This window comes from Lates calcarifer, linkage group LG4 (assembly GCF_001640805.2).
Source record: "Lates calcarifer isolate ASB-BC8 linkage group LG4, TLL_Latcal_v3, whole genome shotgun sequence".
Lineage (NCBI taxonomy): Eukaryota > Metazoa > Chordata > Actinopteri > Centropomidae > Lates > Lates calcarifer.
In genome coordinates, this window is record NC_066836.1 from 22847479 (window position 1) to 22865297 (window position 17819).

General features: G+C 46.1%; 1 protein-coding gene across 1 annotated transcript in view; it reads right to left on the reverse strand.

Moving 5' to 3' along the window:
- The window catches only part of chd7 (chromodomain helicase DNA binding protein 7), an 80104-nt gene that overhangs the window by 47570 nt on the left and 14715 nt on the right, over positions 1-17819 (reverse strand). The window contains 4 exon segments of the mRNA XM_051070184.1: positions 541-685; positions 8343-8794; positions 13916-14244; positions 14879-16473. Of these exon segments, the coding sequence (XP_050926141.1) occupies positions 541-685; positions 8343-8794; positions 13916-14244; positions 14879-16352 (2400 nt within the window). The 5' untranslated portion in view covers positions 16353-16473.

The window sequence follows — 17819 nt, forward strand, 5'->3', positions numbered from 1 at the left end:
TTGTTAGTTCTGTTCCCAGACCAGCTATTAGATTCCTTTGTCACTTCATTCAAATCTTACAAAATACGAAGCATACAAACAAAACATCTGCAAAAAGGCTGATGTACGCAGACATTCAACAAAACCAAAACATCATGGATATAGGAACCTACAGGGCTGTGTCAAGACTCTTATGCAGCTGATGGCTCTGTTTACATGGCCCACATGATTACATCTGCACATAAAAAACTGACTCCTCCTGTTGCTCTAAACACCACACCCCACACCAAGCCAGCAATTAAAAGGTCTAAATGTTCATACACATACTTGTTGGGACTGCTGTCAGACCAGAGGGGTAAACATTTTAGATCATATTTGAAATGCAAAATGTATGCAGCAACTGAGAGGTAGCTGCTGATGCATCATGTGAGCTTGGCAGAGGGACTGATGAACCTGGTCTTTCAACATGGCTGGTTTACAACACAAACAGCACACGTCTGCCAGGTCAGTGCCTCTCTGCAGGCGGGGACACTGACCCATCTTCTTCATGGTTACTTTTACCTGTACACCGTCATCATCATCATCTTCAGGAGGCGATGGAGGTGGAGACTTCACCTCCACATCGTCGCTGACTGACGACTCTCTCTTCCTCTTGGAATCCTTCTTAGCAGTGCCAGCCCCGACCTCTGACTCCACCTTCTTGCTGCTGCATAGAAAGAAAACTACACTTTATACTATTCTATACAGAAAAACACCATAAGACAAACCTCTTTTACAAGGCATTCATATATGTATATCAGTGTGTATGTGTGTGTGTATGTATGTGTATGCATGTGTCTGTGCGTGTGCGTGTCCCAGGGTGGTCGCCATGTTTGATTTACCCATTTAGAAATCATTAGTGTGCCTCAGGCTCTGGTACACAGGGGGTTAATATGATGAAAGACTGTGAGGAGGCGGAGGGAGCAAGGGAGCAAGATAGAGAGATACAGAGAGGAAGAGGGAGGGGGCTCAGAGAGAGACAGGGAGTGAGTGAGTGAGTGAGTGAGTGAGTGAGTGAGACAGACAGACAGGCAGGCAGGCAGACAGACAGAGAGAGAGAGAGAGGCCCCAGAGAGAGAGAGGAGGGGGGATGGGCTGAGAGGCCCCCAGGCCTCCTCTAATCTCTGGCATGGAAAGAAAGAGGAGCTGGCTCTATCTCTAACTGTGTGTGCATACACACCATAGAGGAAGGTGAGAGGACACACAACACTCCCCTCTCCTCTCTCCCTCTCTCCCTCTCCCTCTCATGACTGGTCAGAATAAATGCACTGAGAACAGTTCACAAAATGTTGATTTTCAAACACTGACACACAGTTTAGGATTCTATGCCATCAAACCAAATCCAGTATGGACCCTGTTTACTGAATCTGAATCACTTATTAAATCCATTTGGGTTTAGTTGTCAACATTAGCGAGTAACTGACCTGCAGCTGCAGCCCTGCAGCCTGGAAATGGGATGAGCAGCAGAGGATATGAGCTGCTGATCAAACATGAAAAAACACATGAATCCTACTAACTTTTGTACAACATTTTTTTTTAATGTCAGGGTTCAGCTTCAGGTTTAGCAGGGTTGATTCTGACTCCTGAAGTTCAGATGATGTGGATCACACAGACCCCCCTTCACTGGAGAAGACTGACCACATTGCTGGTCTTGCTGGACTCCAAAAACACAAATTCCATTTCTAATCATAGAGAAGCCATCTTCTACTGCTGGGACTAAACTAAACCTTACATGCAGCTGGTGTCAAAGGTTGCTATTTTATTTCCACTGTTCTCCATCCACATGGAGAGGAGTGGGGGCTGAAAGACTAGATTTTGACAGCCCCAAAGGTGCTAATGATCCTCCATCAGTGTGTTATATAGTATTCTATGTTCACTATAAAGTGACTGAGGTTAAATAACAATAACAGCTTCTAACTTTAGTGTCGGTCTTACTTCACCCACTTTCCATAGGGCACATGACAAGGATGTCCATCCCACTCTCACCTTTTCAGAGACATGTCTGAAACATCAACACAGTGAAAACACCTGGGAAACCCCTGCATTGAAGCCTAAGGTGAAGCTGTGGGAAGCTGTGAGAGCAGTGTCACATAAGAGAGATAGTTGTTTTCATTCACAAACTATCTTTATCAGGTAAGACCACTGACTTGCAGGGAGCAGACTAACCAGATAACAGGAAGGTTCTGTTTCAACCATTGGTTACCTTCGACAGTTACTGTGGAATTAATGCTAATTAGCAAAATCTGATATAATCTACCAGTAATGTGTGTCCCTTCAACAGGAAAAAACAACAGAGTGAGGAGAGATAAGAGGTTTCAGGAGAGATTTGTTAGCTCTGGGTATCTGGCAAACCTGGAACCAGATCTACGACAGAACGACCGATCCAAACCCTACTGTACAGGTCAGTTTACAGAACAGTGCTTTTCTAAAACACCAACACACAACATTCTACATACAGGCTAAAAGGAGATGATAACTGGCTCTAACTTCCTGTACATCCGTTGTGTGTCTTTTGTGGTGTGTGTGCGTTGCCTTTACTACAGTCTTGCCCTCTGCAGTACTGTATGCCTGGATCTCTCTCTCTCTCTCTCTGTGTGTGTGCCTGTGTCGCTCATCCCCTCTCCTGCTCTGTGCCTCTCTCCCTCTCTCCTCCTCTCTCGCCCCCTCTGTGTCCCTGGGGCCCTTCTCCTTTCATCCTCACGCCAAGAGCAATCACGATCTCCGTGGTAACGGCTGGTCATGTGACCTGCACCTGTTCCTCTGGCTGGTCGCCACACGCTGGAGCCATCTGGCCACACACACATGCACGCACACATACACACACTTCTCCACTTGGCTGCCTTCTGCCCTCTCTTCCTCCTGGCTTCTCCATGGCCTCACTTCTCTTCTCAGTCGCTCCATCACTCTCCAGCTCTTTGTGCTCAGTCCATCTCTTCACTCTTTTTCTTCTGCTGTCTCAACTCTACAACTCTCTGCTCCAGCAATCCATCTTTCCCTTTTCTGTCTACTTTAGTAGATAATCCTAAATCTACTGGTAGACTATCAAAAACCAGACACACCCTCAAGTCTTAAAATAAATGTCTAGATGTTGATCAGTTGATGTATAAACTGTCCAACGCCCGTAACAGTCATATCTGAGAATAGTTGGCGGGCTGGTGCCTCTAAATATGTGCATAACTAACGAGGATCTGCTTCATGTCACTGACTCATGCTGCTGTTTAAGCAGCTGGAAACAAGCCATGTGATGTGGTCAGCTACATGTGCCAGGCCTGACACTAGCCTCAATAAGCTAGCTTGCTTGGCTAAGTGGAGATGTGTTTTACATGCTTTAATCTCTTTACAAAAAAATCTTAATATACATAATGATACTGCTGATTTAACCAAACTATGCTTACAGTTTTGAGCTTCATGATATGAAAATATTGCAACTTTTCCAGAGACCTGAAAAGCACATAAACAAACAGATGCTAAATTTATTTCATAAGTAACTGACAGTAGTGGTAGTAGTAACTTACATTTTATGTATGCCATTGGAGGAAATGTAGCATTTCAAAAGTGTCAAAAGCGTTGGCAATGTTGTGAGGAAATGAAACCTAGAGGACCAAAAGGAAGTAAACCAGGATATAATGACAAGAACTGAGCACACTGCTGTTCAACCACCACCTTAATAAAATTACTTCCTTATCAACGAAAATCCTCTAAGCTTCCGTTGTTTCTTTTCATTCAGCTTTAAACTGAAACCAGGCTACAGTGGGGTAAGTCCAGTAGGAAGCTGCAGATATGTCACTGTACTGCTAGAAGACCCTGATAAAACCTGCCACCTACAAGTGAAGGTATTAAATTGCTGCCATCAGATGTCTCCATAAAGAGACAGTTCTGTCCAGGTGTACACAAGCACCACCCTCTCCCTCTTCCATGTCTCTGATTCACTCTTGGCCTTATAGCTGTGCATTCAGACATGCTGGACCAGCTGTGGTGCACTGTGTGTGTGTGCGTCGGTGTGTGACAGAGGAGTGGAGATGCTCCTTTCAGATCAGGGGAGGGAGGATAAAGGAGAGACAGGAAGCAGAGCAGTGGAGTAAAATATGGGGAGGGAAAGAGACACACTGAGGAGGAAGTGAAAAATGGGTGAAGGGTGGGGTGTAAGGGACACCTGCTGCCGTGATGAGTCATATCACTGAGCCCCCCCTAAACACAAACACACACACACACACACAAACAACACAAACACAGGACCCTTGGCTACAGAAAACAACAACAGTAGCCAGAGGGCAACACACACATACCTTGTGTGCGTGTGTGTGTGTGTGTGTGTGTGTGTGTGTGTGTGTGTGTGTTCAGAAAGTGCTGTATTTGCACACATGTCTGCAGACATGCACAAAGCAAGGTGTCTGCATGCATGTCTGACATCTTTGTGTGTACTGCAAACAAATCTCACCCCCCACCCCACCCCACACACACACACACACACACACAGGGAAGGGTGTGGCAGCTGAGAGCTGGGTTATTTATAGATGTACTTCCTCTGAGAGAGGTAGACAGAGAGAGAGGGAGCGTGAGCAAGAGAGCTAGGGAAAAGAAGGATGGAGAGAGAAAGCAAGGTCAAAGGAGAGGAGTGAGCTGAATGGACGAGTAAACCACCTGATTTTCGCTGAACTGCTCACATACACAGCTCTCTTAACAGCTGAAAAGAGTGGTACATACATCTGAGATTTCCCTTTATAGTCTCTTCATTAAGATCAGGTACTGCTTCATAATCAAACCCGGGCTGACCCTCAGCCAAGTTACAACAGAAAACTTAATATTTACATCACTATGGGAAAAAAAATCTCTCAATAGATTTATCACAAACATCCTATCAATGAGGTTCTAATACAGCTCTATCACTGTTCTATCCACGCTCTATGTTCAAATATTTGGCAAAAACCTGACTATTTCAAACTGAAAGTTTTCACAATGTGTGTATTACCACAGACATGTAAACTGATGGTATCTCTGAGTACGTTCACTTATTCTGAAAATGCAATTACATGATTTGTGGTGACTATACCACAAACTGCAAATAAAGGAAGTGAAACCAGAAAAACAGCCCATGTTCAAAGGGTTAATATTACAGCCTAACATCCTTGTTACACCAGTCACAGAAGGCTTCAGTCTACTCTAGAGGCTTATTTGTTCATACAGAGATGCAAATACACAGTGCAAAAAGAAATATACTGTAGCATGGTATGGGCCACATGAAAAACTCCTCAGCTTTGGGGCTTATCTCTCCGCCCACTGGTGGAAAGCTTGCATAAATCCCCCAAAAACACATGGAACATATGTGCCAGTGGCTCTGACAGAGGGTGTTCTCTACAGCAAGAGGGAACATTTTCAGTTAATGAAAAAAAAATGTAATACTTTTTAAAATAAAGTATTTTAATAAGCCAAGAAATCAAAAAAGTAACTGTAGCAATTCATCAGATTTGTCTTTGCTACAAGAAGAACAGTACACAGAAACAGTGCTTCAACATTTCACTAGGATCTACAATATAAACCTACAAACTATATGGGTTTCCTATCAGTAATGAACCATGACTAATGGAGAGCCCAGTTTTTTAAGAGCCAACCAAACTTCATTCAAAAATATGGAAATTTAATATGCTCAAGTGCAAATGACAACATGGGACAGCGGAAGACAAGACACTCCTCAATCCTTGGCTTAAATCAGACACACAGAAGGAAGAGGGAGGATGGAGAGGGTGCGGTGGAGAGGAAAAGATGAAAGGATACACTCTCTTCAGCAGGAAGAGGTGGGATTGGAGGGAGGGGAAAGGAGAAGAAAGAATAAAAGAGAAGATAGTTGGGTGATTGCAGCGGTCCACCATTTTAGAGTAGCAGTGAATGGCCGGCAGCCATTATTATGCTAAATTAACCTGGGAGCTCCAGGCCGCCACTCAAGATGGAGGAAAGCCTGACAACAGATAAGAGCTAGTTTACCAACACACACAGACACACACACACACACACACAGGGGCTAAGAATGGACGCCCCCACCCCCACATTTCCTCTGCCCACACACACACACTTGTGGCTGTGGAGTGGTCAGCAGCATGGCCTTCATTATCATTAGACGCCATTTTCTGCCACAAAGATTACTAACGACTCCTCCTCCAACACACGCATGCACACAAACACAAAAGGCCTACCCCCTCACTGCCTCACGCACTCACTCCAGGTCTCCCACATTCCCTGCCCCCGACTCTTTTCCACTGGCCGATGAAAGCATACGGCGTGCACACACACCTCCCCCAGCGCTGACCCCTGCCTGCTGCTTTGGCCCTCCCTCTTCCTTGGGATAAAAGGGGCTGGGAGAGGGAGAGGGGAGAGAGAGACTGAGGGCTGGGAGAGAGAGACAGAGGGCTGGGACAAGCTGGGGGGGGGGGGGGGGGGTCCTGACACATTCCTCAGTCTGATCAAATTTCCACCTACACAATGAAACCACCTCTGACTCCCTCATACGCAAAGCCCTCAACTCTCTGTGCCTCTGCCAGTGCACCTCTCTGATCTGACTGACTGTAAGAGACAAACTGAGGAAGCATCCGGATCACGACAGACAGCACCATACAAGAAAAGAAGACGGGAGGACTGAGCAAGTGTTGCCCAGAAAAGTTAAAGAGAGAAAGAGTGAGAGGAGGGAGGAATAAAACCACAGAGCTCTGTGTTAACAAAGAGAACCAAAGCTGATATCAACACTGATAAGACGCTTATCTATATCCTGATGAGGACGTTTGATCTGATCACTGCATTTGCACAGGTATAAGCTTAGTATGGAATTGGTGTTAAACAGCCAAGATGGTCAAAGATAAGTAATTTTTTGTTGACACGCAAAGATAATATCCAACAATGAGCTGACCCTACTCTCAAGTGTTTTGTGTATATTCAGAGCCTGACAATCCTCTGAACCACAGAGATCACACTGTCAACCAAAAACTATTAAAACACATCAGTGAGTTACAAAGCCAGTGTAATGCTGCCCTGGTGTGTGATTTTATACAGATTTTAACTCTGCAGCCTCAGTATCTACCAGGGTGTGTCACATCGTGCTGGCTCCCCCATAATACAGACATGGATTCCGCTCTGTGACTACCTCTGATGCTGGGTGATACGCCGTGTGAATCGGTGAATGTGATCTGTAGTGTGAAGCGCTTTGAGTGGTCCAAAAGACTAGAAAAGCGCTATATAAGTACAGTCCATTCATGAGCACATGGAGTTAGCTCTGTGTGTCTGACCTGTTTTTAAAGCTTCAGATCTTCTGTAAAGATGAATAGGCTCGAGGCTGAGTGCCACAGACAGGTCAGTCAAGTCTAAACAGAGTCTTGTTGGGTTTGGTCTTTTCATCAGATTTGTTCATAACAAGAAAAAAAAAATAAAGCAGCAGCCTTATCCTTTAAAGCAACACTATCCACCTTTATGAATGAACTATGAATTAATGGCAAAACAGCCATCGCTCATTCAGGAAAGAAATCTGCAGATTTCATGTTTGAATTGATTATGCGTAATGATCATTTTGTCAGTTCTTTTAAGAAATGTTATTTCCAGTAGGTTAGCAGACAAGGAGTTGAAGAAGGGGCTGAATACTGTTGCTTTCCACCTGACCTGCAAAACTAAGCTGACAGTAGTTTTAACCCTGTTGATCAGTATCTAGAAAAAAATGTGATTGATCCTCAAGTCCTTCTGTCTAGCAGTCCATGCTCTTTGCTCCACTAAGCCCTGTGATCACTAACTCTCTCTCACACACAGATAGACTGTGGTAGTCTGGTCTTTCACAGCTCAGAGGTTGTGACCTCTTTGGTTCCCCCCGGCTGGCTACATGTGTAATGGATCTAGTGTGTGTTTGTCTTTGTGTGTGAATATGTGTTTATACAGTCCTTGAGTATCTAACATTAAAATGTACACATGTAACAGATTTCTTTACTTTTCACTGCTTGTAATATTTACAAGAAATGTCATGTTGCCAGCTCTGAGACTGAGAGAGTATTCTTTCAGTATCCATCTGAGCTGCGCATCCTGTCTCATTCTCTTCCATTTCCATAACTGTACTGTATAAGTGGAACTGAAAACACTGAACTTTCATTTTATGGTTAATGGGGCCAAATGTGTCTTTAGGACACTTAAACACTTGGAATCAAATCTTATAACTAATGAGTGTAAACATCAGCTGATGAAGATTTACTCACTTCGCCTGGTCACTGACACATGTTGAGCTAGTTTTCCACCACTGGCACTTAAGTCAATACAAAAACAAACACATACACACTGACTGTAAGTGATGCTGCTCCTACCTGGTTTTCTTGGGGGTCTTGGTCTTGGGCGTGGAGCTCTTGGCTTTCTTCTCCTTGGGCTCTTTGGGGGTCTTGGCCGTTTTGGGCGTCTTCGGGGTCTTGGGCTCTTTGGGCTCCTTGCCCTCCGCCTTCTCCTTTGGTTTCTTTTTCCGCTTCTTCTTGTCCTCCACTGATGGTGAACTTCCCCCAGTAACCTGTTCACCTGCATCACTTCCTAACCTGTGAAATTCTGACTTTATGTCTTCCTCTGCTCCTCCTCTCGCAGCCTTCTTCCCTCCATCTTCTTCCTCTCCATCCACCATTTTTGCTTTCTTCTTCTTCTTCTTTTTTGGCTTGGTCTCCTGGTTGCTGGGCTGCTCTGTGCTGATAGGCTGGCTGGGCGCACCAGCGCCAACAGTCGGCCTTTCAAGAACCTTCATTGAGGCATCGCCTGACGAGTCTGTGGGGGAATGCTGGGGGAGCAGAGGGGAAAGATAACCATTAATGTGAGTTAGTAAATAACTTGGAATCACACTTAAAAACATAAAATTCCACCAGCAGGCACTTGGCTTTCAGCAGGAAACTTTTTAACAGATTAGTTAACAAACACCAGAGACCACAGTCAGACAGCATGGAAATATATACCTCATTTCTACTTCTCAAACAATTAGTTGATTGATAGAAAATTTGGATAATAAAAGATATCAGGTCACCTGCCTGGAAAAAGTGTCAAACAGTGACTTGTTCAAGCTTCTTAAACATGAGACTCTTTGCCTTTTATTATAATAAAGACACTATATACAGGGGTTTTGGGAGATGTCATGTTGAGGTTTGGGGAGTTGAAATCACTTTTATGACTTACCATGGACTAAGATTAATTGAGAACACATAATCAACATAGATGACAGTGAAAATAATCATCATTTACAGCCACAGATTTTTCTTTCTAAAACGTCCATGGCTGCCACCTCCTCCCTCTCCTCAGGACTCCCTGTAGCTACGGTTTCCTCCCTGCTACTGCCTCCTCCTCAGGCAGGGCTAACCTCAGTAAACAAACCGGCTGACACCTCATTTTTCCTCCTCCCTTGCTCTCCTGTAGACTAAATCCTCTCTCCTTCTTCCTCCACCTCCTCCTCATTGCTCCCAAGTAAGCTTTCTGTGACAGGAAACTGGTTACCAGCTGTTGGGAGCCTCTCCAGCTGCCTCTCCTCCCTTTCCCTCTCTTCTATCCCTCCCTCCCTCCCTCCCGCTTCCTCTCTCTCCAGCTGCTCAGGGTCCCAGTAGCAGATGGGAAATCAGGCATCATGACACGAATAAATTATCTCCATACTTCAAAAAGGCACAACGAGGGAGTATGTGTGTGTGTACCATGCAGTGTGTGAGAGAGACTATGTCTTTGAGTGTGTGTGGATGTGCACTTGTGTGTGTAAAAGTGTGTCAATGAGGTGTGTGTGAGCATCAGCAAGTTTAGAGTAAAATGCTATGGCAGCAGCTCCCCTCTGTGTACGCGCACGCTCGCACACACGCACTCAGCTTGGCTGCGTTCACGTGGAGGAGGAAAGAGTTTGGGTGCTGTAACTGAAAGTCCACTTCCATCAGGAGAATGCTAATGTACTCACACACACACACACACCACACACACACACACACACACACACACACACCAAACTACTGCAAGGTCACACATCACACAAACACCTGCTGACACACACGTAAACTGAGCCATTTAGACAGAGAAATGGGGGAGGGGGTGTGGGGGTGTAGCTAGGAGAGAGAGACAGACAATCTGAGAGAAAGAGAGACAGATGAGGGGAAGGCGGTGCCCAGAGATAAATCTGTCCTCCTGCCAAGCTTCCCAGATAATCAATCACACGAATGACAATGGAGACACACAAAGTGTTTACACAATCACAAACACACTCGAGTCCTGCGCCAGGTTTGTGTTCTGCAGGGTGACTTTAGCATGCTGCTGTGTTCACTTGTACTTGTTTAAATGCAGAATGGAAAATTAAAGCACCTCTATCAGCCACTTCTCCAACAGGTTGTGATTCTGTCACCAGTAACTGAATTCAATAAGAAACAGATCCATAAAGACCTCACACCAACAGAGAGGCTACACAGTGAATAGCACACACTCAGGAGATGAAGAGTGTCGTGTTTCATCTCGATCAGAGTGTGAGGATGAAGGAGAGTAAAGAAGGGTTAAGAAGCTGAGGGGGGAGGGAGGCAGAGCAGGAAGAGGAGTGAGATGAAGGGTTAAATCTGCAGGGTGAAAACACATATGACTCCCCAAGGATAGGGTACAAGGAAATCCTGTTCTCATCGTTCAGCTTTTCCCCTTGCTCTGTCCATCCATCCATCCAGTTATCCCTCCATCCCTACAACACCCATCAAACCAAAACTGACAGCTGCTGACTATCTCTCACTATTCAGTAGATAGTGGTGTGGTCAGACACACTCATCCATCATAAGGAAGACCAATTCAACCACACCAGACCTGTTTGCTTTTGGCTTCAACTATGGTCTCATCTGTTTTTCCACTTCCTCTTGTATATGCTCTCTGGTGAAAGAACTCTGATTCATAACAAATCCTGATTGGTAAGAATCTGATTCTAGCCTTAGTAGAATCAGTAATAAACCACGTATGCTGAAAGAAAACCCCTCTACATGAGCAGCACTGGCTGCCCGTTTTGTACTTTTTTGTGATTCTCTTAGGAAAAAAGGGAAAAGATTTAATTATTCTGTATCTTGCCATGCAGAGTTTGAATGCTTTATAATGTCAGACTTCCTCCCTTACATGAAATCATTTTTTCACAGTGATTACATTTTGCTGCTCCTGCTCTTTGCAAAACTTGACTACACTTTTCAGCACTAGCTTTGGTCCGACATATTTCAAAACTGTACATGTAGGCTGACAGACACTGAACTGGAAAATGAGACCTCAGGCTAGCAGGTCCAAACTGAGGAGCATGTGCCTGAACAAATCTCATTTTTAATTTGGAACCAATTTGGTAAAAACAAAACAAAAAAAAAAGACATATCAGCACGTAACTATTGCATGATTCATAACACCACTACTGCAACATATTAGCATAAGAGCAAAAACATTTCATAACCACTGCTATATCTTCACCACTCCGTTGGTATCAATGAATTATTTTCATTCTTCAGTATTTTGTTCCTAACCCTTGCCAGTTTCTCAAACACACTCTAAAAATCTAGTTTTACTTTGATGTTCAGACTTAAAGCATAATTAAACCTTTGTTTAACTGTCTGTGAGCTGGTCAATGAGCCACAAACTGATTTTCTTACATAATTTCTCATATGTGAACAATGAACGTATAGATCATGTACATCTTCAAAGTTTAGATCTCAGTCATAATAAATCCAAACCATTCAGTTTATGTACAGAAGGAAACACCTCCTTGTTCAGCAGACACTGTGGAAGCAGCTGCTGCATGTCTGAGGTCTTTGGGAAGATGAGGTGGGGTTTCCAATAAATCACTCAGTCACTAAGACCAAGATGAATCAGCTTACTAAGAACTAGCTCGGTGAGTTGACCACACTTGTTCTCATTCTTCTTCTCATCTTTTCTAACAAGGATGCAGCCAAACTGATCTGCTGGGGTGCTCCATAGGTGATCATCACTTCATTTGTTATTATTTATTTGAAACACATTATTATTACTGCTCACACCTAAATGAAGATATATAGACAGAAACCCATTCTGTCAACAGGTGACAAACATTTTCAATTTGTTGAAATTCACACAAACACAGAGGAGACGACAAAAAGTCAGAGAAGCATGTCCTCGAAGCTGCAGAGCCTTGGTGAGATGGATGGTACAGCAGCTCACTGACAGCGTGTATGAGCGGGGGAGGGGCGAGACAGGCATGTTATATGTCAGCTAGAGTGCTGCACGCAACACAGTGTGTGCGTGAGATGTAGAATAAAGGTCACAGCACAGCACTCTGCCAGAGCTGTGACCTTGAGCTGCTGTCGAAGGCACACGTGCGTGTGTGTGTGTGTGTGTATGTGTAATAACCATGCTTAGTGAACAGATGGAGCTTAGAGTACCAGACATACAGTCATCATGACTGACTGGCCAGCTTGGGGTGTGTGTGGCTCTTTCTAACAAGTGCATCATGAGGCACACAGAGAACTCCCTTCCTGTGCTGCAGACACAGACAGACAGACACACACACACACACACACCACTCTGAGTACTCCTCTAGATAGGCTATCCTATTTCTCCAGGCACATTCGCCATCCCATTCCAGACCACACTATCCCAAGCCACACTGTCTGCATGTGTGTGTAGTGACGGGGGCTGCCGGGCCTGCAGCTAGAGTCAGGGCGGTGCACGCAACGTGCCCAGGCGAGGACCAGGGCTCACCAGTCAACCTGGCATCTAGGTCAGAAGTGCTGGATAAATTAAGTGTGACGGCTGAAATGTCAACCAAAAAAACGCAGGCTTGGAAGTGGGGTGAGGGGGGGTACTGAGCGAGCAGAGGGGAGTGGTGTGGATGAGAATGGGAGAGAAAAAGGGGACTGGATCTGTGTGTGTGTGAGTGTGTGTGTGTGTGTGGCCACAGGGCTGCTATTGTGTGTGAATGGGTCAGTGGAGAAAGGGGGCTTTGAGCAACAAAACAAGCTAATGGAAGCCAAGGGCACGTGACTCAGGCAGCAGTGACGGTGCACGCTCACACACACAAACTGGAAGTTGCCACTGAGAACTGCTAACCCCCCCCCCATCTCCTTTGCTAGAGATCCTGTGCTCCCTCTCTTGAGATCTTTGCTTGTTTTCCCACTTCATTCCTCTTAGTGTTTGCCCCTCCCCCAATCTCTTAATCACCCTCCAGCTTTTTTCCCTCTCACTGACTTCTTCTTTTCTACAGTGTCTGTCTCTCTGGACATCCGGCTACACAACATTAACTAAGAGATGACACCCCTGAAATGGATAAGACAGACAAACAGACACACAGACAGACAGACAGACAGACCAACCGGCAAGAGAGAGCGGAAAGAGAGGAGACGGGGAGAAAGGAGAGACAGGAAGGGAGGTTTCCTCTACAGTGAGGGGGGGTGATGTGGGAGCAAGAGGGAGGAGAGATTATGCTGGTGGCGCCTCTCTGTGCGTGCACGCATGTGTGTATGTGTATTGCACACGTGTCTCAGGATATGCAGCTCACAGGAAACAAACAGCTGCAAAAATCCATCCCCCCCCACCGCACACACACACGGAAACACAACCACACACAAGGCCGGCAGCAGAAAACACAAAAGGCAAAAAAAAAAAAAAAAAAAAAAAAAAAACAGATATGAACGAACACACACACACACACAAAACCCCAATGCACCAGCGCCCAGTGCACCGCTGTGTTTTCAAATGTCATGTACACACATTTATGCACACACACATCACACACTTCCCTTACACTCCAAACACACACATTCCCCCACCCACATGAAAAATAAACATTCACATGAAATACACCCACACATGAAAACAAATGCACACAGTCTTGATCTCTGTCACACTCACACACACAGTGTCGCTACCACATCAAAGCGTTTGTTTTACAGAGACTCACCTGCATGTGAGGCACTTTCTGTGGAGTAAGAGGGGGTGAGGAGAGAGGGTGGGAGACAAGAGGCGTAGGTGCCCATGGGTTGGATCCCTGGTTGGATTGAGGGGGTGTGCTCTGCAGATGCTGGGGGGGCAGGTGTGTGTGCTGAGTCTGAGTATTCTGGGTGGGTGGCACTAAGCCCTGGTTTGAGGCCGGAGCTCCATGCTGACTGATGGCCGGACCCTGGAAACCCATGGGAGCAGACTGCAGGGGCTGCCCGCCTCGAGAGGCCTGCTGCTGGGCCTGGAGCAGACGCTGGTCTCCCCCCTGGCTGACTGGAGCTTCGTGAGGTCCTGGGAGTAGAGACAGGGAGAGGAATAAAATAACATCAGACAGTGTTCATGTATAATGCCAGTGTGTTTCACATCCTGTCCATCACCAAAACAATGGAATTTAGCCAATATTCCTCTTTTCTTTGTTTCTTTTGGTTGATCCGTACTTAAACTGGATTCCAGTTGTGAGCTAGCAATTAGAGCAGTGCTGCAACTACATCTACAGTGAGAATCATCTGAAGAAGATCCCTTCATCAGTTCTAAGGTTACAGCATCACAAAACTCCATCATTGTGCATATATCCAGGGACTATGTATTTAATGAGGAAGGGACATAGAAGATAACTAAACCTTTTTCTTCTTCAAATATGTGTAATGCTGCCAAATACACTGTCCTGTCCACTGCTACTGTTATAGTTGTACAGATAAAATCACACTAGAAGAAGCATGTTGGTGATAGTTAATCTGGATTAGACAGATGGTTGTGAACCAATAGCTCTGCTATGTATTTACACTACATTCAGGGTATGGAAACAGCAAATGAAAAGAAAACTGTCTTTTGTTAATTTCTACATATTACAGTTCCTTTGAAACGTTTATGGTGGAAGTTTCAACCAAAAAGTATCATGGGACAGAATCAGCTGTTCACTGCTTACCTTGTTGTTGCTGGAGCTGAGGCCTATTTGGACCCATTTGTGGACCACGCTGTGGCCCCATGCCAGGATACATCTGCCCTGCATTGGGGGGCATGTTGTGGGGCTGCTGGTGTTGAGGGTGAGGGGCAGACAGAGGGGTTTGGGGAGTTCTCTGTGGATGGGGTATAGCATTGGGTGGAGACTGCAGGGCTGTGTACCCTGTAACCTCTGGGGGCCCAGCTAGTCCTGCGCTAGGGGGTCTGCCCTGCTGGGGAGGAGGGGTCGGGGTCCCCAAAACCCTCATGGGGGACATGGATGAGGGGGAGGGGTAAGATCCCTGAGCTGGGGGGGCAAGGTGGGACTGGGGCTGATTTTGCGACTGGGGCACATTCTGAGGATGCTGGGTGTGGTTTAGGGGGTGCATAGGCTGGCCATGCTGTCCTGCCTGCTGCTGCATAGGGGCAGAATGGGTTTGAAGGGGCTGGGGTTGGTGTGGTGGTGCAGGGGGATATCGCTGCCCCTGCTGCCCAGTTGCTGGGCCTGATCCCTGGTTAAACCTCTGGCCAAGCTGCCCTGGTGCCATGGCCTGGCTGGTGTTACTACTGACGTTAGTATTAGCACTCTGGCCCATCCCAGGTCCAATGGCTCCATACTGGGCCTGATAGCCAGGGTACTGGCCTCCCCCAAACCCTGCCATGCCCTGCTGATGCTGGTGGGTGTGTGGGGACTGTCGGGAAGGGGAGTGCGGGTATCGGGGTGTGTGACCCATGTTGGAATAGCCCTGTGGTTGTGGCTGGGGCTGGGGGTGTCTAATCTGGTTCCCCCCCATTCCAACATGTCCCAGGTAGTGAGATGGGTCCTGAGCAGGGGGGGGCGCCATGCTCTGTGGGTAGTGTTGGTTCATGCGAGCTGCATTCGGTGTGGGTGGGCCTTGCATCCCACCATAGTTGCCTTGAGACATCTGGTAGGCCCCCATCTGATTGGGGCCGCCTCCCGGTTGTGTTGGAGGCTGCTGATAAGCTGATCTGCTCTGCTGCTGCTGGCCCCAAACCCCACCCCCACCTCCTCCTCCACCCCCAGCCTCACCTGGGTACCCATGGTGTGGGTTGCTAGAGTTAGCTGGGTTATTATGGTAGTGGGAAGCCATGCCATTCATGGCTGCGTTCACATTTGGTGGCCCCTGGCTGGGACCATTCTGGGCCATCATTCGTCCTCCAGGGGCACCAGATTGATCGTAGCCTGTGTAGGGGCTGTGGTCGTACATTTGCCCCAATTTAGGCTGCCCTGGGCCAGTCCCAGCACCGTGGATCATCCCCTGGTGGTAACCCCTGTTTCCCTGGTGCTCATGGTTCAGAGAGGGATTAGTCTGCTGGGCTAGAGGGTTGGACTGGCCAGGGGCAGGCTGCTGAGGAAAGCAGTCTCCTAAACCATCTAATCCATCTGAGAACAGCCCTGCATCGTCCCCAAATAAACTCAACATCCCTGGGTCCGCCATGGCCAGGTGGGGGGCCCACAGATGGAGGCGACTAGATGGAAGGAGGTGTGTTGTGCAGTGAGGAGCTAATCAGCTAGCTGCTAATACGAAGCTTGTTACTCCATGGTCCTCGTTGTGGTTCCTAGAGAGACAGAGAAAGAAAGGTAAAGAATTATTAATTGGTTTTGGAATATCTTACTTTATGTCACCAATTTAACCAAATCCATTTAATTTAGTAAGTTTTCTTTTCTGCAGTCAACTGGTTTAAAACCCAGGGAAGATTTCAGAAAACATATTTTATCTCATTGACCAATATTTTATGTAGTCCATAAGTTAGTGGTTATGTTCAAGATACGTTTTAACCATTGACAGGAAGTTATCACCATTTAAAATCACAATACTGGTCAACAAAATCACAAGTATATACCTTTCCCAAAGTACTGGGCCATCTTAATCTGGTGTTTGAACATTTCAGCAGCCTTAGTAGCTACAGACCAACAGATGAACTTGCATGTTTAGCAAGTTAATTAGTTGTAACCATCCCAGAAAAAAATGCACCAACTGAAAAAAAACCCTCCACATTCACACACCCCAAAACACACACTTCATATTAGCACTCCCTCCAAACCCTCCCCCACCTCCATTTTACTACCAAACAAAAGAACTTTTTTCCTTTTCACCACACTCTTGAAGTCATTGAATGTGTGTGTGTTAGAACAAAAGGCCCAGCAGATGCAACTCTGTTTGAACAGCAGCAGCTGCCATCCAGTCAGCCAGCAATCAGCCAGCCAACAGACCAGAGAGCTTTTCCATACACCAATCAGTCCATAGTTATCTACTGGGTCAGCAAGCCATTCAGCTGGCTGACTAACCAGTCAGTCAGTCCTGGCAGATGTGTGAAGAAAACAGCCAGTGTGTGTGTGTGTGTGTGTTCACCTCCCTGGGTATTAAAGGAAAAACACACACCAAGACTACTTTCTTATTAATAAACTGACCCTCTGTGTGTAAAAATCTGAAAAACTGAGGACTCTAGCGATGTGTGAATAGAATCGACATGTGAGAGACTGGGTGGCCCATCCAACACCCAGTCTGTGTGAGTGTGAGGGTGAAGCTACTGTAGGTGGATATAAGCATGCATGAATGAGTAGGTGTGGGCCAAATAGAGACCGAGCTGGGGAGGAGATGGGGGAGGTTTGCTTGTTGCTTCAATGCACTGCAAAAAACACCCAATCCAACTTCTAAGGCTACAGATTTCCCCTCCCCCCCTTCACCTCATTTCCTTCCTCCCCCACTCTCCCTCACTTATTGGTTATTTACAGAGACCTGCAGGTATCGGGGCAAAAATGTTCAATTGCCTCACATGAAATGGGGTGCATGAATTATTAATTTTCCCTTTCTAGTAAATATTTTGTACAATTAAAATAAACTGTGCCCCAAAAATTACTCAACTCCCCCACTAGAGTCAATAATGTTATGTAATGTTATGTA